The sequence below is a fragment of the Perognathus longimembris genome, chromosome 3, assembly GCF_023159225.1.
Source record: "Perognathus longimembris pacificus isolate PPM17 chromosome 3, ASM2315922v1, whole genome shotgun sequence".
NCBI lineage: Eukaryota > Metazoa > Chordata > Mammalia > Rodentia > Heteromyidae > Perognathus > Perognathus longimembris.
Genome location: NC_063163.1, coordinates 10,675,341 through 10,698,712, shown reverse-complemented (window position 1 = coordinate 10,698,712; position 23,372 = coordinate 10,675,341). Strand labels below are relative to the sequence as shown.

At 46.9% G+C, this 23,372-nt stretch overlaps 1 protein-coding gene across 1 annotated transcript in view; it reads right to left on the bottom strand.

The window, feature by feature from the left end:
* Abcc4 (ATP binding cassette subfamily C member 4) overlaps nt 1–23,372 on the bottom strand; it is a 203,452-nt gene that overhangs the window by 157,251 nt on the left and 22,829 nt on the right. The window contains exons 2-3 of the mRNA XM_048341177.1: nt 10,965–11,075; nt 10,088–10,208 (exon numbers count right to left, since the gene is read on the bottom strand). Of these exons, the coding sequence (XP_048197134.1) occupies nt 10,088–10,208; nt 10,965–11,075 (232 nt within the window). The remainder of the gene's footprint in view (nt 1–10,087; nt 10,209–10,964; nt 11,076–23,372) is intronic.

The window sequence follows — 23,372 nt, the reverse complement described above, 5'->3', positions numbered from 1 at the left end:
ATTCACCCTGATTAGCCTAAAGGAAAAAAAATACAACAAAGAACGGTTTGTCACCTTAAAGACAGCAAGTGACCGGGTGAAGCTGCAGTCCAAATCACAAGCTCCAAGTTTAGCCCTCTGCTTGGGCCAGGCAGATGCTCTATCAATGCATGTTTGGCAAGCTACTTACTAAATAATTCTTGGCTGAAGATGAATAAGGAACAACAAAAAATACTGGCCAAAGAGGAAAAAAGCATAAGGAATCTGTATCAGTATGGACAGCCCAGCCCCTGATAGGCCATTTCCTCTAGATCTTCAACATCACATCCCAGAGCAAGGGGAAGTATAAAAGTGTTTCGGATACGGCTGGCCCGCTCCTGCCACTTCCTCCCATTTGAGCTACCCTTGCTCACACCGAAACAGAAAAGACAACCTCCTGTGGTTTTCCCAGCCATATATCAGCAGATCCACAAGTGAGTCTAGCTTTTGTTGGAAGTACTAAAAAGGAGCCAGGTTTGTGAGATACCCAGGCTCTCAGTCCCAGATACGGAAGGAGCTTCAGCCTGCTTTACCCTCTAGAACCTGGAATGTGACCAACAGTGCTGCCATCTTTATTCAGGCAGTCTTGAGTCCAAAGTTAAAACACTAGCCAACATACAGTGGCTCATGCCTATAATCCTAGCTACTCAGGAGGCTGAAAACAAAAGGATAGCAATTCAAGGCCAGCCCAGACAGGAAAGTTTGTGAGACCTTATCTCAAAAATAATCAGCAAAAAAAAAACAAGACTGAAGGTATGGCTCAAGTGGTAGAGCACTAGCCTAGCAAAAAGAAACTAAGCAAAGCACTAGTCTAGTCAAAAGACATTGTTCTGCGATGAATGGTTCTCGGTCAGCCTTAAATTCCAGGTGCTGGTTTTAAAGAAAAATACTAATCATCAGTTAGGGGATAGTGGTTCAACCTTTTAACCCTAGCTACTCAGGAATCTGAGATCCAGAGAATCACTGTTCAAAGCCAGCCTGGATAAAAACAAAACCCTTGAGAATCCATTTCCAGTGAACTAGCAAAAGCTAGCCTGGAGATGTGGCTCAAGTGGTAGAACGCTGGCAAGGCAAGTAAGTGAAGGAAGCAGAACTAAGACAAGGATGTGAGCCAAGTAAATAACAAGGCCCTGGGTTCAAATACTAATACTGGGTGAAAGGAAGGAAAGAGGAAGGGAAAGAGAAAGGGAAAGAAGGAAAGAAGAGAGGGAGGGAAGGAAGGACAAAGGAAGGAAGGAAGGAAGGAAGGAAGGAAGGAAGGAAGGGAGGGAGGGAGGGAGGGAGGGAGGGAGGGAGGGAGGGAGGGAGGGAGGGAGGGAGGGAGGGAGGGAGGGAGGGAGGAAGGAAGGAAGGGAGGAAGGAAGGGAGGAAGGAAGGGAGGGAAGGAAGGATTTCCTATAGCAATGGGATGCAATGTACTAGGTTTACTTCCTGAACAAGACATAGGGAAAACCATTTTCCTCCGCACAACTAAAGGCAGAGAAACAGCAAAGCAGTGCTTGTGCTGGTATACAGTAGGCAAAGGAATTTTCCAAGACTTGCTCATCCGCCTCTTTCTCTCTCTCTGGAGGAGGGCTTTCCACTCCAGGCCTTCTTCCTCCCTACTAGCCCTCCGCCAGGGACTCTCCCTTCAAGGAAAAACCAAAGCTCTCTGCAAACACAATGTGAACCCATCGGCCCTGAGTGTCATTCCCTCCTCCTCAAAGGACAAAACAAGCAGGGCACCTCAGGAGGCTGAGACCTGAGGATCAAAGTCCAAAGCCAGCCAAAAAGCTGGAAGTAGAGCTGTGGTTCAAGTGGTAGAACACTAACCTTGAGCAAAAAAAAAGCTCAGTGACTGTACCCAGAGCCCCCAAGTTCAAGCTCCAGGACCAGGGAAAAAAGAGTGTGTGTGTGTGTGTGTGTGTGTGTGTGTAAAAAGAGATGTATATGTATGTGTAATGAAAAAACATGCCAAGGTTTGGAAGTCTTCCAAGTACCTGACTTTGAACAAAGTTTTCCTTTTAAATAACCTATCCTTATAAGCATGCAAATACTTGACAGGTTTGTTTAGGATAGTTTAAATAAGGGACCCACCCACAAGAGGCGGGGAGAATAGATGGAAGGAGGAGGAAGGGAGGGAAAGCAAGCTAACACTCATTTTCTTCCAAACTAACTGGTCAGGGTATTTACAGACGATGTCCCAGGCCTTCAAATGGGCCATGACATGCACACTCCTTTCTGACCTGCTGTGTACACACACACACACACACACACACACACACACACACACACACACACACACACACACACAGCTGACACGCTGTCTTCTGTGAGGTCATGGAAGTTTCCGTCCACTACACAGAAGTAAGCAAACACGATGAGAGCAATTAAAGCCAAGCTTGCCAGTTCTGAGGGGTGCAAAGGCTGCCTCACTCCCAGCACACCCCTACCCAGCTCAAAGACTTGGGGAGATCGTGACACTGTGGCCGCACACACTGGAGTTTGCTGAGATGAAACTCTAGGGTCCACCCAGAGACAAGGAAATCACGCTGTACACAGGGGCGGCCCCTGTCTAGTCCTCCTGACACAGACACAGGCATGGTTCAGAGAAAGAAAGAACCATGACAGATGTAACACAGAAGGCCAAACGGTGCTGCAAGAGGCGGGTTCCTGATATCACCATGTCCTCACTTCCTTCTAGGAGCCGGCATTTCCCAGCCCGGTCAAGCAGGCAGGTTCAGCAACATGGAACAGTGGTTTATGGTCCCTAGCTACTTCCCTTCCACAGACCCATCCATCCCTGATCCTACCCACTCGAGTAGTAAGAAATAAACAACTGGAAAGAAACGTGCCAACTGGTGGGAATGTAAGCCGCTGTAATCACTGTGGCAGTGTACAGATGCCTAAAAGAAACACAGAACTACCCTACGATCTGGTGATACAGTAAAGACACTTGCACACCACAGCCCAGATGTCCTTCAATGGAGGACGGGATCAAGAAAATGTGATACATAGAGCATAATGGAATTTTACTCATCCCTCAGGAAGAATGAGATATGTCATTTGAGAGAAACGGGTAGACTTGGAAAAAATTATGTTGCATGATCTGAGTCAGGCTCAGAGAGACATATGTAGAAGTTAGATCTAAATTATGAATACATATATACACACATATACAGAGTCGTATACATACACAGGGTCATGTGCATATATACACAAACATATTAACTAAATTATATGTAGGAAAGGATTCTAACTGTGTGATTCATTTGAACAGCTAACTCACAGTTTAACAAAATGAATACCAGGGAGGTTGAATGCATCTATGGGAGGGGATAGATGAATGGGAAGGAGAAGAGTGTGTGAATACAGTCAGAATACTCAATGTCCATACATGAAGATGGAGTGAGGTTCAGAGAGATGGGGAGAATGGTGATGCATTCATGACATGTTGAATTGAGACTCCTTTGTTCAGCTACTTAAGATAACGGAAATATATAAGAAGTAATATTTTTTTAAAAGAAACTTGAAAGCAACTAAGTTTAAACTTTCTGATCAAAAGGCACATAAATCCTCTATCTTGGATACCTACCTGTGCCCCACAACCAATCTTCCACAAACCAACTAAGAACACTGGCTTGATTCCTCTACAACCATTGTCAACTATGACCTCCAAAGCCTCGTTAGCATCCAATATGACCTCTCAACACCTCACAGTTCGAGATTCTGCCAGAGTCTCCAAGTGCTTGAAAAGGAAGGTATTCATTCTCAATGGCGCCTCTGGTACTCAGCCTCCATAACAGCCACCACACATTTCTCTTTGCAGAGTAACTTGTTACAGGACTTGACAGGATGGGGAGGCGCGGGGCCTCCCTCCCACTGGCCCAGAACAGGGGACGCCCCTTGCTCAACCCACCATCCCTGGCCTGCAGAAGGAAAAGAAAACAGAGGAAATACAAACTAGCTATCAGAGAAAAGAAGGAGGATGCCGGGTACCAGGGGCTCACACCCATATTCCTAGCGACTCAGGAAGCTGAGATCTGAGGATCATGATTCAAAGTCAACCCAGGCAGGGAAGTCTGTGAGACTCTTATGTCCAAGTAATCATCAGAAAGCCGGAAGTGGCACTGTGGCTCAAAGTGGTAGAGCACTATAGCCTTGAGCTGAAGAGCTCAGTGACAGCACCCAGGCTCAGAGTTCAAGCCCCACGACCCACAAAAAGAAAAGAATGAGCATATGGGGGAAACAAACAGGCAGTTCCAGTTAGAAATGAGCAAGCAGGTGACAAAGGTAAGTGAGGAAGGTCCAGAAATAAGGAGGGATGATAAGGTGAACTGGGAGGAGGCATAAGCAGGTGACTACACTTGAGCATCCCCAGGACCTACAGAAGACACTTGGCTCCCGACTCAGAATTCAGTGATGAGATGAGGTTGCGCTTCCTCTCCCTGGAATATTCTGGAGGAGGGAAACCAACCCTAGCTAAGTATCACTCTCCTCCTGTCCTGCTCCATTCCTAAGCCTCAATTTGGAGGGGTTAGAGATGGCTTAAAAAAAAATCACAAAGGGATGCAATCAGAGCTGTTGTCATGTATCATTCATAAAAACAAAAAAAAAAAAAACAGAAGCCCAGAATCCAGAAATAAAGACCTTCCCTTCTGTACAACGAGAAAAAAATTCAGTGATCAGAAAAGGCTCCATTGAGCTGGGCATGGTGGCGTACACCTGTAATCCTAGCACTTGAGAGGCTGAGGCAGTAACACTAACAGTTCCACATCTACAAAAATAAAAGAGACACCTCCCCAATAGTTATAAAATGACAGAGTGAATTATAGTTTGCTTTTGAAACTACCTATAAAAGGAGAGAGGGAACAGAGGAGAAAAGACAAAGACAAGTGCCTTCTTAAAAAAAAAACAAAACACAACCTCTTTGATTTGGAAGCAATTATATATAGAACATGAATGAAATTTCTTTTTTTAAAAAATCCCTAAAACTTGAGAATAAAATAAATCAAATGTGCCTAAATATATGCCCATCCAATTGTTGGTTCAATTCTACAAAACAAATAGAAAGACTGAAAGTGGTCTTTAAACAAACAAAAGTAGTATATGAACTTCAAAATTCTTGTATTTCACAAATCATGTTAGAGGTGATAGTGTCAATACCACCCCAGGGCCTGCACACGCTAGTAAGAGTTCTAGCCCTGAGCTTATTCAGTCTATGAAGAATCTCCACGTTTTAAAGGTAGATACTGAGGGGCTGGGAATATGGCCTAGTGGCAAGAGTGCTTGCCTTGTACACATGAAGCCCTGGGTTCGATTCCCCAGCACCATATATACAGAAAACGGCCAGAAGCGGCGCTGTGGCTCAAGTGGCAGAGCGCTAGCCTTGAGCAGAAAGAAGCCAGGGACAGTGCTCAGACCCTGAGTCCAAGGCCCAGGACTGGTTTAACAAAAGCATAAATAAATAAATAAATAATAAAATAAAGGTAGATACTGAGACACTCCTAGGTAAGAAGAGATCACAAGACGACTTCAACAGGGCAAAAGTGGGGCTTCAGATGGCTCAAGTCTGGTGATGAGTTGGTCATTTCTGCAGCTGGCTAGAGGCAGCCAAGCTTTATTCTCCTCTTCTACCCTTTATCATCTGAAATAGTCTTTAAAACCTAAGAAAGAAAATCACCACACCAGGTATAGCTCTCTTGGGGCACGGGGCTAAATGAGGAACTTGGTTTTGCCTTGAAAGCCAGGGCTGCCGCTTCCATGACACCTGACCAAGTGTGCCGTACGCTCCCTGAAATCTGCTCTGTGTACCTCAGGTCGTGGGGCAACCAAATGAGCTACAACAGCTGTAGGAGCAGGGCACCGCCAAGTAGAACGCAGTGGAAGCCCGGATCTTTTTTGTTACAGCAAAGCCCTGCGTGGAGCTGGGTGGCACTGAATTCCTGGTCTTGCACCATAAAACTTACACAAGGAAAGGAAAGTCCTGGGGAAAGATCTATTGTTTTATTGTGTTCTGGTTTTTGGTTTTGTTTTGTTTCTTGTGGCCCCATGCCACATTTCACTAAGGGCTTAGAAAAATCCTACTGCGCTGCCTGCAGACTATGGTAAAAGAAGAATCTTGAGCAAAGTCATTTGGAAAAGCCGAGTGTCTCCAGCAATTCCTAGGTAACTTCCACTTTCTAGCAGTGTTTTGGGATGCTAGTTTCGGGGGGTGGGGGGGGTTCTTTTTGGTTTGGTTTGGTTTCCCATTATAATCACAATCTTTTGCAAATGAGTCACTGATTTCCAGATTTGGCAGGGGGTGGGGAGGGAAGATGTGATTTAAGTCCATGCTATGAAAGCATTTGCCTTTCAGACTCGGGGACCACACTACGAACAACACCACGCTACCGTAAGGTACACGAGAACCGCCAGGAGCCCAGCGCGCCACGCCCATTGCTTCTCTCCAGGCCTCCCCTTCACCTCTCTACCAGCTTCAGAACCCATGGTATCGTTGCCTCCTCCACCTCCTGGCTTGTGCAGCAAGTTAGGGGCACTCGGAAGAAGGGTGGTGCAAAGGCCCGGGACAACAACCCAGCCTGGCGTGAAACACAAATATCACTGTGGAAGTCACATGACTTCCAGAGCGAGGATTTCCTCACACATTGGCTTCCAGCAGCTTCCTATAGCTCCACCTGAAGAGAAGACAATCTAAGCAAAACCTTGAACCAACACCAAGTCCACAGGCTAAGTTTGGTGGCCAACTGGGACCTTCATGCTAAAGGCCAAGGGAATAAGGCCGCACCCCAAATCTCCTCCTCTATCAGAGCTAGGAGAAGTGGGCACAGGCCAGCTCTCCAGCGTTCCCACGACTTCACGCTGGAGCAGGCCAGACTCCTCATCGTGTCACGGGCCTGGGGTGACAGGAAAGGCCCCAGCGGGTGCCACCTCCCCGTGCCACTCCCCTCCATGGGGAGGCCTTGTGCAGGTGCAGACTCGCTTCCGTCCCCACGGCACTCACTGCTCCGCTCCAGCCAGCCGGGGCTTGCACGCGTGTGTATCCACTATCATCCCTGGACTTGTTTCTCCAGGCTTTGTAGTTATTCTGCAATTCTTGCATGACAAGGCGTGTGCTGCTTTAAAGTCCCCAGCTTGAAGCCACCCTGGAGCAGGTACCACTTGCTTCTTCCTGTTGGTGCCCCTCCCCTCGCACTGAGGGAGGGCCCCGGCTCCACATCTGGCTGGGTAACACACAGCTCAGGGGTTCACTCCACCTCTGGCTGAGTAACACACAGTTGAGGAGTTCTGAAGATGCTGAGGGTGTCATGCCCAGCACCAGGCCCCAAGAAGGCACTAACTGGAGATCAACAAAGGAACGGTGTCTGCATCCCACAACCTGCCCGGTGGAGCCTGGCCTGCCCACTGTCTAGAACTCAAGAGACCCACACACAGCCCGGACACGGACCACAACACAAAAAAGCCACTTCATAAAAATCAGTCATTAAACTAATGTCCATCCTGTCTAGCGTTTATGATTCAAAGCCCCAAACAGCACCAGAAAAAGATTTTCAAATTGCTTCACAGGTAAGAAATGATTTCTGACTTTCTTAAAGCAGTAGTGTCCAAAGGCAAGTCTACGAAAACATGGATGTTTATGTTGGGTTCGGGCTCCTGTTTACTGACAGCTTTAAAAAAAAAAAAAAAAGGTTTTACTTTCTTGAACTCCGATGATTCCTAGTTTAAAAGAAAAATCATTTCATTAACATTAAAATTTCTGCCAGTCATTAACCCAAAGGTCAAAATGACAAAGTAACCGCCAGATACTGGTCTCATCTAGAGAATCACCAGACCCTACCTTTAGACTATAAGCCAAGGAGATGTTGGTCTGAACTCAGCTCAAACTCCATCTGCCCGGTGCCTCAGCTGACAGCACCTCAGGACAACCTAGCTGGCCACCCAGATACTTAAAGGCCTGGGCCCAGAACAGAAAGAGAGCCTTGGCCTCTGCTGGGACTGTAAGTCTCAGCTTTGTCACTAAAGACCACAACTTCCTCTACTCAGGGTGCTGAGGAGCCTCTCAGCAAGGTGCTGCAAGGCTGAAGAATGTGGGTAGGGAGGGCAGCCCCATCTCGGGCACTGATGGGCAGGAGGGGGACCCTTTGTAAGAATCCTTGGTTCAGACGAATGTACTGTCATGTTCTAGCCCACCAGTACTGACTCTCTTGGCCACAGGGGGATGATACAGTCGTCCGAACGCTATCCTAATTGATTACCCCTAATCGGACTTCCTGCCGTGCCGCCACTCTTAAACGCCTGACTCATTATCCCTGGGCCAGGTTCAAGAAAAGAGACCTTTAGACCCATCAGACCCAATTGTCAGGATATACCCTGGATGAGATAGTTAGTATCTCCTAAATGAGAGTGCCAGAAATGGAATCTCAGCTCCAGCAGTTCCTTATGTTATAGGTGTCCCTGAGCTCATTATGTAACCCTGGACATCCAGGGGCCTTCCAAAAGTGGGACTAATAGGAGCACCTCTTACCTCACCAAAGGATTAAAGCCACCCTCACAGAAAGCACTCACGGCAGCCACCGCCACACTCTGCTCTTCGTGTACTCAGTACTATCATTATTAAACCCGCCAGTACTGCGGCAGCAGTTCTGAGTGCTACTAACGCTGCTACTGCTGCTGCTGCTGCTAACACTACTACCATGAGGTCTATACCATTAGCACAGTACTAGTACTGAAGGATACTAACACTCCAGGGTATAAACTCTTAATAATAAAGCTACTGCTGCTGCTTCTAGTTCTGCTCCTTAGTCCTACTGGGTACTATTGCTGCTGCTAAGTACTGCTGCTACGCCTTGTACTATTCCTAGTCCTGTTAGGTACCGCTGTTGCTGCTTCTAGTCCTCCTATCACCACTGCCTTTCCTCCTGAGTATGAACCCCACACCTGAATACTCTGTTCTCCACTATCCTGCCATGCTTCCCCAAAAGAAATCTCCTAAATGACAGGCCAGAGTTCTACTAACTGCACCCAATGAAGCTCTCTCCAGTCCTTCCCCAGAAATACATACAACCAGGGCTGGCCAAGGACAGCAGCCATGCTCCTGGCATTGCATGGGAGCTCCCCCTCCCCCCGCCCCCAGCTTCTGTAGCCTGTCTCTGTGCTTCCATTTCCCAACAAGGCCTGCATGCAGCCCATTCTGAAATGGGATCTGGCCACAATCAGGGACTTAAAGAGACTACATTCAAGGAGCAAGCATCCTCTCCAGCAGGTCTCAATCCACAACAGGAAGTCCCGCCCATAATGAGTCCCAGGCAGGAAACGCCTTACTGAAAGACTCCCTGACGGTGAAGCCCTTCCAAAAATACAGGCCATTGTTCCCATGTCTCTCTGTCTTGGGTTTTCTACTGAATGTCCACTGCTAAACTCTGCCATGCCGGACTGCCAAACGCTACCTTCTATCAGCAATCTGTCCCAATAACCAGGACAAGGAACCATGAAGGCACACAAATTCACTGGAAGATGAGTTGGCTAGCCCCCCAGCCCCCCCACCCCAGCTCTACCCGCTAGGCAACAGCATTTATCAGGATACTATCGGGATAGTACTTCTCTGGAAAGGATTTGTCAGGTTTGGTATGATTAGGTTAACAATTATTTTGTTGGGTACCAGTAAACTGTCTCCTGTTCTTCCGGGCTCTGATCCAAATGCATTTCCTCCGTGCCTCAGGCCACATTTCTGCCAGGCTGTAGAATTCCCTTGTGACCAAAGATGGCTCTTAGGATTCATAACATTTACCAAGCATCAACACTGTCAGAGTTTGGTATAGAACAGCACTATCCTTCCATGACACTGGATTTTCATCAGTTCAAAGAAAACATCGTAATGACCTTGAATTGCAATCATTAAGTATTTGCCCTTCCAAAGACAAACACGACTGATTTGCTAACCTCATGCTTCCCAGATCCCAACACACTTTCAAACCCACAAGCACGGCTTCTTCTCTCCTATGGTCCCAACCCATTTCAGTGCTTATTGACAGCTAACATGTCTATTCCATATACACTGAAAAGCAACCCACTGGCTAGAAAAAGCATTTACCTCAATTAATGTAAAAATTCCCAAAACTAGGTAAGGTTTCCAGTAACACTTTATGATTGCTTTTGTTAAAGATGGCTTCCGTGCATCCTTCTCGGCTCTTAAAACTTCTTTATCCCAGTACCTACGAGGAGACAAAAGTTGGGTCAAGCACAATCTATGCTATCCTATGCAAATCAGGGGAGGCGATGACATACAGACAGGAAAGCATTTATTAGAGTGTCCAGAGGCTGCTCCAAAAATGCTGGCTAAGGGTCCCCAGGGCTCCTGAAAATGTGATGTGAAATCTGCAGCCCCAGAAAAATAGGCCTCAAAAACAAGCTGAGAGCTGGGTACCAGTGGCTCACCCCTGTAATCCTACCTACTCCTAGAGGCTGAGACCGAAGGATCTTGTTTCAAAGGACTCTCATCTCCAACTAATAAACAACCAAAAATTAAAAAAGGAAGCAGAGGTGTGGCTCAAGTGTGACAGTGCCACCTTTGAGCAGAAAAAGCTAAGGACAGAGCTCAAGCCCTGAGTTTAAGCCACAGTATTAGGCAAAAACAAAACTACAGGAGACAAGTTCGCTTGCTGAGTTACAGCCTCCTTAGAGCCTGAGAAGGCAGAAGGGTGCAAGCAAGCCAGACATCTCCCAAGAGTGATTCCATCTGAGGACAGGCCTCAGGCATCCAGGGCCTGGGGCGTGAACACACACACCCCCTTTTCCCAAGGCACCAGAAACTGGTTTCCATCAGTCAGAGAGGGAGAGCAAGGATAGGAACAGCTTCAGGGGAGGGAGCTGTTAAATGGGGGGGGGGGGAGAAAGGGAATGACCCAGGAAGGCGACAAGCTCTGAAGTTCTCTTTCTTCTTACCCCTTCTCTCAGTGCCTCTGGCTTACCCTTGCAGCTCTTCCCCAAGGTGTTTGGAGCGATCCTGAGGAAGCACTGAGTACATATCATCTTCTTCCAACCTCCGTTGATGACCAATCTTAAACAAGGGGTTCAGCCACCTGTTAAAATGTAAGAGAACAGGAGTGACATACACACAAAACTGCACATTTGTATTCAAGGAGAATCTAGGAAAAAATTAAATGTGTACACACACACACTGCTTCTGGAACTAAGAGGACCCTGGATGCAATGACACCCCGGTATATGAGAGCATCCATCTCCCAGATCTTGGGTTCTTTTTTATGCTGATTATGGGCTTGAACTCAGGGTTGGTATGCTGTCCCTGAGCTTCTTTACTCAAGGTTAGTACTCTACCACTTGTGACACAGCTCCACTTCTGGCTTTTGGGTGGTTTATTGGTGATAAGAGTCTTGTGGACTTTCCTGCTCAAGCTAGCTTTGAACTTCAATCCTCAGTTCTCAGTTTCCTGAATAGCTAAGATTCTAGGCATGAGCCACTGGTGCCCAGCCCAGATCTTGGTTTTTTTAATACCACTCTCCTTCCCTGAAAAGAACAAGAGCTCCTTAAAGAAATGGCTAATTTCAAGACTGGGGTAAGGAAGTACAACATGGGTCTCAAACATCTAAATTATTCAATCATGAGATCGGGTCCCTTGGATAGAGAAGCCAGTCGGAAGGGTTCCACCTGAGTAGTTTGAACATTCAAACACATAATAATAACAGTCATGACTCATAACTCGGAATGGCAAAAGATCTATGAATCCTGACTGCAACATATGGAAAAGAAAAGGAAAGCTCTTATACAGAAGGAATAATGGAATTAGAAAACTCGCACCGATAGCCAGGCACTGTGGCTTATACCTACGATCCTAGCTACTCAGGAGGCCAAGATCTGAGGACTGTGGTTCAAAGCTAGCTCCCGCAGCAAAGTCTATACAATTCTTATCTCCAATTAACCACCAAAAAGCCAGAAGTGGAGCTGCAAAGTGGCAGAGCACTAGCCTTGAGCCAAAAAGCTCAGGGACAGGGGCAGAGCACATGCCTTGAGTTTAAGACCCAGGACGGACACACACACACACACACACACACACACACACACACACACACACACACAGAGAGAGAGAGAGAGAGAGAGAGAGAGAGAGAGAAATTCCCAATGGAAGATGAATCAATAGGTAAAAGTTATAACTGAAATGAGGTACTTATATAGCCTCCAATTGTTTTCCTACAAGATACTTATTAATTATGAAAGGAAAAACAATGGCAAAAAAAAACCTTATTCAATTATTTTGCAATTCTGTTTTACTAAGAAAACTGATCATTATCCATCGCATTAGTTGATAATAACATTCAGAAGTACTTCAAAGATAATTATTAGGTTACTGATGTTTTTGCAGGGGGAGGATGTTTCTAAGATCACACAATAATAATCCATTAGAACAGAGGTGGTGTTGGTCTTATTTAATCCTGTCAGGATGGGCTAAAGGGGGAACAGGAAGGGCTCCAGGAATGTTTGTGGAGTCCATGAATATGCAAATTGTTAAGAGCACAACCACAGAGGCAGAGCTGTGGGCTCAGGTAACCCTGGGAGCTTGAGTCCTCCAAGGATCTCAGATCCTGGAGCTAGAAGCATCCAAGAGTCTAATCCCAGCCCTCTACCATTGCCCCCTCTACTTCCGGGCAACTCCGTGACCTTTTGCTCATCACTAAATATCTCTAGGTTGCTCTACCAACCCCAGCGCCCCGAAAAGTACAGATCGGCTAGACTGTCCACCAAACAGATCTGACCACTCACTGGATCCTTTAGAGTTATTCTAAAGTCAAGCCCTACGCACCAGGCTTAGCATGGGCGATACTGTCCCACAAAACACCCCTCTGTATTCTGTTTGAACTCATCGGAGCTGAAAAGCCTCCAGCATTAGGATTCAGATTTTGCTGCTTCAGAGGATATGTCTGACAGGGGGCCTGGGTGGGTCCTCTGGGAAGTCCTTCCCTTGGGGAAATCCACAAGCTGGGGGAAGAGAAGGCCTGATATAGTTATGGTGAGCATTCAGTGGCAACAAGGAGCATGATAGAAGGTTCGTTTCCATCCAGTCACCTCAGAACTCAGGGGCTCTGAGGACGTTCTAAAGGCACAAAGATCTGTCCTGGAAGCTCCCACAGACCCCCAGGATTAGACAGACATTGTGGGAACATCCAGCTAACCACGTGGACCCAAAAGACCCCAGTGGCCCTAGCCAGGTCCCTTCCTTCCTGCTCTTTCCACAACCCTTAGAACTCAGTTAGTCTGGAAAGACCTGGTGCCTTCTTCTTATCACTAAAACAACCCAGAACTCAGGAGACTACCCACGTACCTATTATGGTCCAGTAACAAAACGACAGCAATGTCTCTAGAACTCCTCCATGGATGAGCCGAGCTAACGGCCAGCCAGGGCTCATGGCTATGACACGTACTTTTCTCACACCTGGCTCCAGTTCTACCCTCTTCAACCTGACGCCAATGTCTGGGCCCCTGAAGATGGCTGAAGGTGGACTGAAGTGCTGTTTTCCCCTGGCTACCATGTAATCAATCTCTTTTCTCTGTTCTTCACCATGTCCCTTTATTTGGCAAATGGGGGGTGAGTGACCAGACTAACTTGAGACTCTTAAATTTGAGGTCTGGGGTCTAAAAGCCTAGTTTGAATTCTATAGGAGTAAATAGAATTGTAACACAGTCTGGATCACTTCCAAACACAGAAAGCCATGAGCTCAGGAGACAGCGAGGAGAGAGATGTCCAAAGGAGATGATCTCACAGTCCCTCTCCAACTAGCATTACAATCCAACAGCTTACTAAGAATATGGAGGCTTTGCTTCTTCATTACTGGCGCTTCATTTTATTATTTTATTTTTTCAAGACTGTGAGAAGCTCTGACTGGTGTTTCTTCAATGTGGTATAAAAAGAAGAATGCCAAGCCTTCTGGGTAGCGGTCGGTCATAGCTCCCCTCTCTGGTCTGGAGCCAAATATTCAATTTCCATGAACTTCATGTCCACCACACATATTGGCAGAGAAGCCAATAAAAAGTAACATACCTTTGGGCGGATAAATACCCCTCCTTTCTCTTTCCTGCTTGCCTCTCCTCCCTTGCCCTTCCCATGTTCTCTCTGCTCGATTCTTCCTCATTTGTAACTACTGGGTGAGATGGAACCAAAATATTATTTCATTACTTGATATCTGTTGAATCAAAGGTATTCTCTTTCTTTAATGAACAAGTTCATTTTTTTTAATATTCCTCTCAAAATCCAAGCCTAATAAACCTCACAAGACATTACAATAATATTCCATGAAATAAAAGAAGACCCTTTTCGCCCATCTCTGGAAGTAAATATACGAAAGAACAGACTTTCTCTGCTCTCAAATTACTGAGCCTACCCCGGAAACACTGTGTCCTTGGGTGCAGTGGGAAAAGGCATCTGCGCCCAGGTCCCCAAAGCTACAAACTTAGGTAACAGTTTATATAGCAAGCAGGGTGGGGACACTTCGGATGTCTATCCTCTAACGCCGAGAGCCAGGTACCAGTGGCTCACACCTGTAATCCTAACAACTCCAGAGGCTGAGATCTGAGGTTCATGGTTCAAAGCCAGTCAGTCTGGGCAAGAAAGTCCCTTACACACCAATCCTCCAGTTAGCCACCAGAATAATTGGAAGTAGAGCCATGACTCAAAGTGGTAGAGTGCTACCCTTGAGTAACAAAGCCAGGGACAGTGCCCAGGCCCTGAATTCAAGCCTCATGACCAACAACAACAAAAGACAGAGAGACAGCTGATACCCAATGGATATGAACTAGACTGTGGCCTTAATGGTAACTTCTGTGAGCTTTTTCTATTGGAAAGACACAGTTCTGGTGCCAGGATTTCAACGCAAACATGGTTTCTATTTCTGGGTCTTCCCACATTATTCAGAGATTTCATTCAGTGGCTGGTGCTCTTAATTGCTTTGGAGCCTGCGGCAAGTCAATTCATCATGAGAGGACCATGTGATGGAAAATATGTTCAGCTCACAGTGGCCACAAAGCAAAGAGAAGGATAAAAAGGGGGCCAGCTGGGAGGCTCTACCCCAGAGCTTCAGGGCCTGCCCTGGTTTTATCCCTGGCTCCTCAGCTCCCTTTTCCCTTGATCCATTTTGTTCACATCTTCACAGCCCCTCCCTTATCAGCACATCCTCCCAGAACCTTCGCCATACTGCATACAACTGATTCCAACAATCTACAACTACTATGAATGGATAAGCACCTAACCTACTTCACCTAAAAAAAAAAGAAAAAAAAATCCACTTGACAGACTACAAGAAGGAATCCCATTTAACATCTGGCTTTTGCTTCCCAAATCCGTTATACGATGGGAAAGAGTGGCTGTCCTTGCACGTTTCCAGCAGAGGTTCTCACAGCTAGTGTCACTACCCCAGATCCACCAAGTGCAGGACTAAGTTGTCACCAAGAGCCCTCTGAGTCCCTGGGGATGATGCGCTGCTTGACTGTGACTCTCTGGCTATTTGTGCCTCCTCCAACCAGATGCTTCCTTCCAAATGACTCAACCTCATTCCCCCTCCCCCCCAAGGGATAACACAGCTCTTGCTTCCAAGCTCAAGCCCCGTGAGAGAAGAGGAAGAAGACTACTTAACGAAGCAAGCATTTCGTGCCACTCCTTAGGCTACGTACACCTAGAAGCCCAGAAAAGAATATCATTTATTTGGGTTAAAGAAATGTTCTGGAAGCTGAATCATGGCCTGTGGACGCGTAATTCACGTTTGTTTAGTTGTAAGTAAACTAAATACTGCTCAAAGTTGATCCATGCGTGGCACATACACATTTGTGCATTTTTATCCACTGAGGAGACACGCCATCTCGCCCTGGGTCTAACTAAAGCTGGCCCCGTATGAAGAGCCATACGCCCCTGTGCACACCAGGTACCCCCCAAGCTGCTCCCCTCCTCTCCATCCGTTACAAGAACGCTTAAACACACCCTGACCTGCCTACCGCCAATCCAGCAGGCCCCCTACCCTTTGGTTTGCTTATTACACTTTCCAATTTTTTTCAGAGCAGTTTTAGGTTCACGGCAGAATGGAACAGAAAGCAGACAGTTCAGGTGGGTTGTCCCTTCGTTACGACTCAGATGAACCTACACGGATACATGAGGACATGCGGGTTCGCTCCTTGTGATACACCTATAGGTTTTCATAAATGTGTAAGGACATCGACCTACCCCTCCCCCCTTGTGTGACAGTTATGTCCTCGGTGCTCAGTCTAGGCCTTTCTCACCCCCTACTCTGGTAACTCATCTTCTTACTGTCATAGTACCTCTTTTTCCAGGATGTCACCTAGTGAGAACCAGACAGAATTAAAGCCCTCTCAGAATGGCTGCTGCCTTAGTAACAGACATTTAGCATCCCCCGTGTCTTTTGGCTTGGTTGGTTATTTCTTTTTATTACTGGCTACTCTTTCCGTTGTCTAGACCTACCACAGTTTGCTTATTCATTTGTCAACTAAACAGCACCTTGGTTATTGCTATAAACATCTGTGCACCGGGTTTTGGAGGGACCTAAGTTCTGGGGGCTGGTTTGGCTTGGTGAGTTTTGAGACAGGGTTTTACCATGTAGCCAAGGCTGGCCAGGAAATCACTATGTGACGAGGTTGACCTTGAACTCATGAGCCTACAGTCTCAGCCACTGGGATGATAGGTGTATGTCCCCATAGCCAGCTCAGTCAATGTACGTTTTAAACTCGTCTGGGTAAATGTCAAGGAGCGTGCTCCGTCATGTGATAAGAACACAGTTGTTGTTTTTTAAGAAACCACTAAACGGCCTTCCCACCAGCTATGAACAGAAGTTCCACTACCACTTCCTTTGTCATCTGACTCATTCCCTACTTCACAAGTTCCAGCTCCTTCTCAAGAGCCCTCCCTGACTCTGCCGTAAACCTCTTCTTCCTGGGATTCACAGCATTTTTGCGACATTCATGGCATTTCTGTGACATTCACACAAGTCTCCAGCACAGACTCATGTTTGTGCTACTGAAGGTCCACAGAGGAAATCCTAGCAGCAAATGCACTGAGTGGTGTGTCACAAACCTATGATTTCTAACTATAAAAGCTACAACAATTAAGGAGACTTTGCATAAAATCCACACTCCCAACCCTCGGAAGAAGGCGTGTGGACAGTGTCCACGGGTCCCTGCTCTACTCGAACATTTTCTAGCTAGCTAGCACTCTGCCAAAAATAAAAAAGAAGCGCCAGTTATTGTATACCCAAGTTAACAGCATCCTTCTTCACAGAAGCTAAAATGTTGGCATAAACACAGTGTCTGAGAAGGTGAATGACTATACGAAATGTTTTATGTATGTAGGGTGGGTGAATGGATAATGGATACACTAATGGAAAAACAATGTTTTATGTACATATGATGGGTGATGGATACACAATTGAATAGATGTGCACCATGGTTTATGGACATATGATGAAATACATCGGTGTCAGGATCCCTAGCCTTCTGATGAAACAAACGCTCGGAAACCTCCCCCAGCCCTCCATCCCCACCCCTCTCCACTCTCCCACCCCTGTGACCAGCCAACTCCCTAGACCCCCAGAGCCCTGTGGGCCACTGTCTAAGTTGAGCCTCTGGCCTTCTGGTCAACCGTCAGCCTTTAGCCACCACCTGAATACTGACTGCTCTCAACCAGGCCACAGCAGGCCGCACCCCCAAACTCCTGCCACTTTGTGTCCCCTCCTCACAGACACCTAAGTGGCAGCTCCACGTCAGAGTCCTACATGGAACTCTTCATCTTCCTGCCCAAACTACTCTTCCTTAGCTCTGCAAACAGCTACCACTGAGCCCAGCACTCACACAACGATTACCTGTGGCCCTCACCCTCGGTACTTCTCCCTGACCCGACCCCCTGACCCTTTGCCTCCCTACAGTTGTACTTCCAGTGCACTGGCCCTAGTGCCACAGGCTCTCAGTGCTTTGCACCCCCTCGCTGAGCTGCCCCGCTGTACTCTTGGGGGTCCTTGAGACTTTGCTTCCAAAAAGCCAGCGTGTCTTCAAAACATGACACTGTGTTCCCTGCAGGGAAGCACAGGACAAGACCTGTGGAGATCACAACTCACTGGTCTTGCCTAAGTGGCCAACCTCGCTGATCTCCTGCCCCAGTGTCCTGGCTCAAGTGTCCCCTGCCCTCTTGAGGAGTCAATGCTCTTCCAATCCTCTGCTATGGCCGAACCACTCTCCCTCAGCTCTCCACCTCATCAGGCCCACAGAAGCCTGGCTTCGGGGCTGGGAATATGGCCTAGTGGCAAGTAGTGCTTGCCTCCTACACACGAAGCTCTCGGTTCGATTCCCCAGCACCACATATACGGAAAACGGCCAGAAGGGGCGCTGTGGCTCAGGTGGCAGAGTGCTAGCCTTGAGCAAAAAGAAGCCAGGGATGGTACTCAGGCCCTGAGTCCAAGGCCCAGGACTGGCCAAAAAAAAAAAAAGAAGCCTGGCTTCCTACTGAGTGGTAAATAAGATGTTCTCCCATGCGACCTCACCCTGCTTTCTTCATCTACTTACTGCAGTCTGTCTGGATCAGAAATAATCTGCCTCTTCATTTTTTTGTGCTCTTGGAATGCAAGGTATGGGATCATCCCGCGCAGGTCATGAGCCAAGCACACGAATGCCGCTCACAAGCCCGTAGGGTAAAGAAGGAAACAAGGTGAGAAGCTGCACACCCCCAGGCCACCTCCACCCTCTCTTAGCAACTTCCGGAGGAATGTACAGGTCCAGGAAGAAGTCAGCAGGTCATCCAACCCCTGCACCCAACCCACCCAAGAGCACTCAGTGTCCAAAGAAAACCCCACTTCTCAAACACCGGCTGCTCTATCAGGTTATTAACCATTGAGTAGTTTTCCTTTCAGTGTTTGCCAGCCCAGACACTGGAAGCTCCTGTGGCCCAGTTTGGGGAGGGATCCAAGGGAACAGACAGGGAGGAACTACGGTACGGCACATAGCAGGAACGATCTCCCTTAAGACCCATCCTACCTCAGTGGCTCTTCCTCCCCTAAGACAGAGTACCCAGCATCCCTGGCATCTACCCCTGACAAACCAGAGGCATCCCCACACAAGATGCGACAACAAAAATACCACCAGACAACCAAATGCTACCTGGGTAACAAAATTCTATAGGTCAGAAAACTTGTTCTAAGAAATTTCTGGAAAAGCAGTAGAACCTTCACCTCAAAGGCTGGCCCCAGACAGAAGCTACGGGAGTAGTGGCAGACCCTTAGTGCCGAAGACATCTGAGAACATTAGCCATTGCTGTATTCACCAGCTCAATTCTCAGTTACACTCTGGGGCAAGGGATCGGTGTTGGCAAAGAATTTCAACTGAAGGACTGATGTGGGCAGGGGCTTGGACCTCAGCTCATGGTTTCTTATCTTATCTGCGATGTGCTCAGCTCATCACAGATCCAACTTCTCTAAAGCACAGGTTTCAAAGCACAGTCTTTGGACCAACAGTGTGAGTGAGCCTACGTTTATTTGACCGGAGTGCAAAGTTCCAGATCTCATTCCAGACCCTGTAGGATACAGCAAATGGTACCATACTAATTCCCTCAGGTGAGAACCTACTGGGCAATGTGCTTTAGCATCCTGATTGGGTCTAGTATATACACCAATCATCCTGACCCTGGCTCATTTGCAAACTCCCAACCTCCCCTGGGGAGTTTTTTGTTTTTTGTTTTTTTTTTTTTGGCCAGTCCTGGGGCTTGGACTCAGGGCCTGAGCACTGTCCCTGGCTTCTTTTTGCTCAAGGCTAGCACTCTGCCACTTGAGCCACAGCGCCCCTTCTGGCCATTTTCTGTATATGTGGTGCTGGGGAATTGAACCCAGGGCCTCATGTATATGAGGCAGGCACTCTTGCCACTAGGCCATATCCCCAGCCCCCCCTGGGGAGTTTTAAAGCAATAATCCACACATGACAGTGTCCCATTCCAAATGCCTGGGTCAGAGCAAAAACTAAGATGAACTCCAACAGATGCTAATCAGTCCTGCCCTCCAGCATATCCTGGTCATCAGCTAAGTCTAGGAGTCATCGATCCCAGATTCGTAGACCCCCAAGCCCAATGTCCAGAGTCCCAAGTTAGGTCCAGCCACTCACTCCCATGTCACATAAAGAGCCGTGAAGAAGGGCAGAGAAAGAAGGTTTAGTACATGGCAGCCATGGGAAGACATCAGTACATCTTCAGCCATCTTCAGAGATACCGACATTAGCTTCAGGCTAAATAGAGAGAAATAGAGGCAGAGGAGTGGGGAGCACGGGGTTAAGACGGCCTCAAGTCACAGGTATGGCCTGGTTGACCATTAGCTCAGTCTTCGTCCTAGAGGAATTCTGGAGAAGTTGCTATCACTCATTACTGGAACAGAACAGGAACCAAGTGCTCTCTGGAGTTTTTGGCTGTTGCCTCAAGGTAAGAAGGCATTGGTTGTTGGGAGGGCCAGTTTGCCTTCCATACAAGATGCTCCTTTGTGTTTTCTCTCTCCCTCCAGAAACAAGGGGATTGGAAACTTGACTGCACTGGGGAACCAAGGGCAGAGGGCAGAGATCAAAGGGCACAAAGCTGGCTGACCCAGCAAAAGCAGTTTTTCAGATAGCCTCTTGCGACATTTGTAAAGAAAGGAATTCAGCCAGGGTTTCTAGGAAGAGACAACTTTGGAGCAAACTCTAGAATAATCGGGAGTTTATCAAAGAGAGAAAGAGGTTGTCCTTAAACAAAGGACCTCATCACAGGTCACATTGTTCCAAGACCACAGAGGCCAAGCTACAGGCTTACCAGGATAATCAGGTTTTGTATCCCAAGCCTTATTAGACTTCCTTCACAATGAAGTCAGTAGAGGTAATGAAAGGTTTTTAAAGTTAAGAAGCAGATGTATAATCAAGAAAGCACAACTACCCACATTCCTTCTTTCCCGCAAACCTCTCCACCTTCCTTCCCACCAGCAACACAAATCTCACCTGCCTTTGCTGGGTTACAATTCTGGAATGTTCTACCAGCAAGCATGCCATCAAGACAAACCAGGTGAATCAGAAGTCAGAACCCAAAAACCATCCTAATCTAGGTACTCAAACCTACAAGCTAAATCACCAAAGTAAATTAAAAGTTTGTTTGTTTGTTTTTAAGGGCAGAAATAACAAAACAAAGAAGTCAAAAAAAATGGCTGCCACCAAGAAGTACTGAAGTACTGTGCAGTGAAAAAGAGACCCGAGCTAACAAGAAAGAGCTTAAGTCTGAATATACATCTCACAGGCGATCAAGGGGGTAAAAAAAAAAAAAAAGGAGTTCAATTCACATGCCCAATACTCAGACCGCCGGTGTGAGCATCCACTTAGAGAAGCCCCAGCTTTGAAGAGGAAGCAATGTACAGTTCAGTGAAGTACAGATTCAAGGCCGGGGCAATGGCCTTCCAGACTGTCTGCAGATCACAGTGAGCAGGGAGGCTCGAACAGAGCCACCACTCAAAGTTTCTCTGTTTCGGCTACCCCAGAGATGGTGGTCAAATGGTAAACAGTGGAAAAGCCAACAAAGAACCAGAATAAACCAGCTGGTCTTTCTCTCTTGATCCATAACAAACTTGGGTCTAGTATTAACTCTTTAATTTCAAAATGCAGCAAGCCAATGAGTCCAGAGACCACTGCAGCCAGAACGCACTGAGCTGTCAGATGCAGCTATAAACAAACAGGAGAGATGTCCAAAGGTGGTCACAGAGTAAGACTGCAAACCCGAGCTCAGGAAGCGGGGGACAAGAGGGTCCATGCTGCCTTAGCCTTTCCAGCCTGCTCAGGTGCCCAACAGCCAGGCAATTCCTGTGCACAACCATGGACAGGCTGTTTATTCTCTGAGGCCACAGTGATGATTCACAGATCACATCTGTAAAACCTCGGCAAATATTTGCATCATCTCCGCCAAAAACACCCTAGCATTCATAAACATCCTAGGTGTTTATGAATGCCATCCTATCTGTCCAAAATTATCTATCACGAAGTACCTAAGAACTTGTAGTATCGCTCATGGATACTCCAAAACTCTGGCTTGCTTTGGGACTTTCTTGGTTCCGATAACCTTCTGTGCGTTCCTTTTCTTATTGACATAACAGACAGCAGTCCTAACAGAAACAGTGTACCACGTGACCTGGCATCATACACAACAGCAAGAAGGGAGTGGAGTTCCCACTGCTTCCAATTATCCTCTGAGAACAGCATAGAACATGGGCTGAGCTCAGTCCAGGAAGCTCCTACCCACCCAGGAAGGCCCAGTCTCATATGGCCTTCGAGAGAAGGCCAGCTGAATCCAGGAGAAATCTAGATCCGTAAATACACTCGAAGACATGCAGAAATGTTTACATGATAAAGTCCCCCAACTAGGGTTCTATTCAAATGGGCTCATAAAAAGAAGTGAGCACTCATACAAAATTAGCCCAAATAAATTTTAGTTCATAGTACTTAGGTAAATCTTTGCTGAATAATTTATCTGCAAAATAAAGTTTTTCAAAGTTTTAAAAAAGACATGCAGAAGGGGTCATTTATCCAAGCACTGGTGGCTCTCACCTGTAATCCTAGCTACTCAGGAGGCTGACCTCTGAAAATTGCCATTTGAAGGCAGCCAAGACAGGAAAAGTCCATGAGACTCTCACCTACAGTAAAGTAGCAAGCAGCTGGAAGTGGACCTGAGCAAAAAAGCTCAAAGACAGGACATGTGTTGAAGCACCACCAGTAAAACACACACACACACACACACACACACACACACACACACACACACGTGCATACGCAAATAAAAAAAAATCAATTTATGCCAAGCAAGTGCCCTTCTTTTTTTGGAATCCCTCCCTGACCCTTCCAAACCAAACTTCCCAAAGGGTCAGCACTCATGTTACAACAAATGCGGGGGATTTTCTTCTCCTGGTGTCTCTTTTGGCTTTGGCCGTGCATGGCGGCGTCCTATAATAAATGTGTGAACTTCAGGTTATAGGGCCATCTTGTCCAGGTCCCAGGACCACAGCGGTTAGCTTGGATCAGGATAAAACACCGAATAACATCCTTAGTCCTGTTCCTTCCCCTTCTAGTATATGACCTCCAGGCAGAATGCCTTCTTTGCTATACGCAGGAAGCTTGTGCTAACACTTAACAGGGAATCACCATGTCCCGCCTCTTATTCCAACATGGTTCTACATTTCTGCCTGAGCAACTTCTCCTCTGCCTGGGCCTTCTACTGCCCTCTGGACACCAGCCTTTTGTTGCATATGTGTGTGTGTGTGTGTGTGTGTATACATATATACGTATAGGTATATGAATATATATGTGCACATATATATATAATTTTTTGCAGG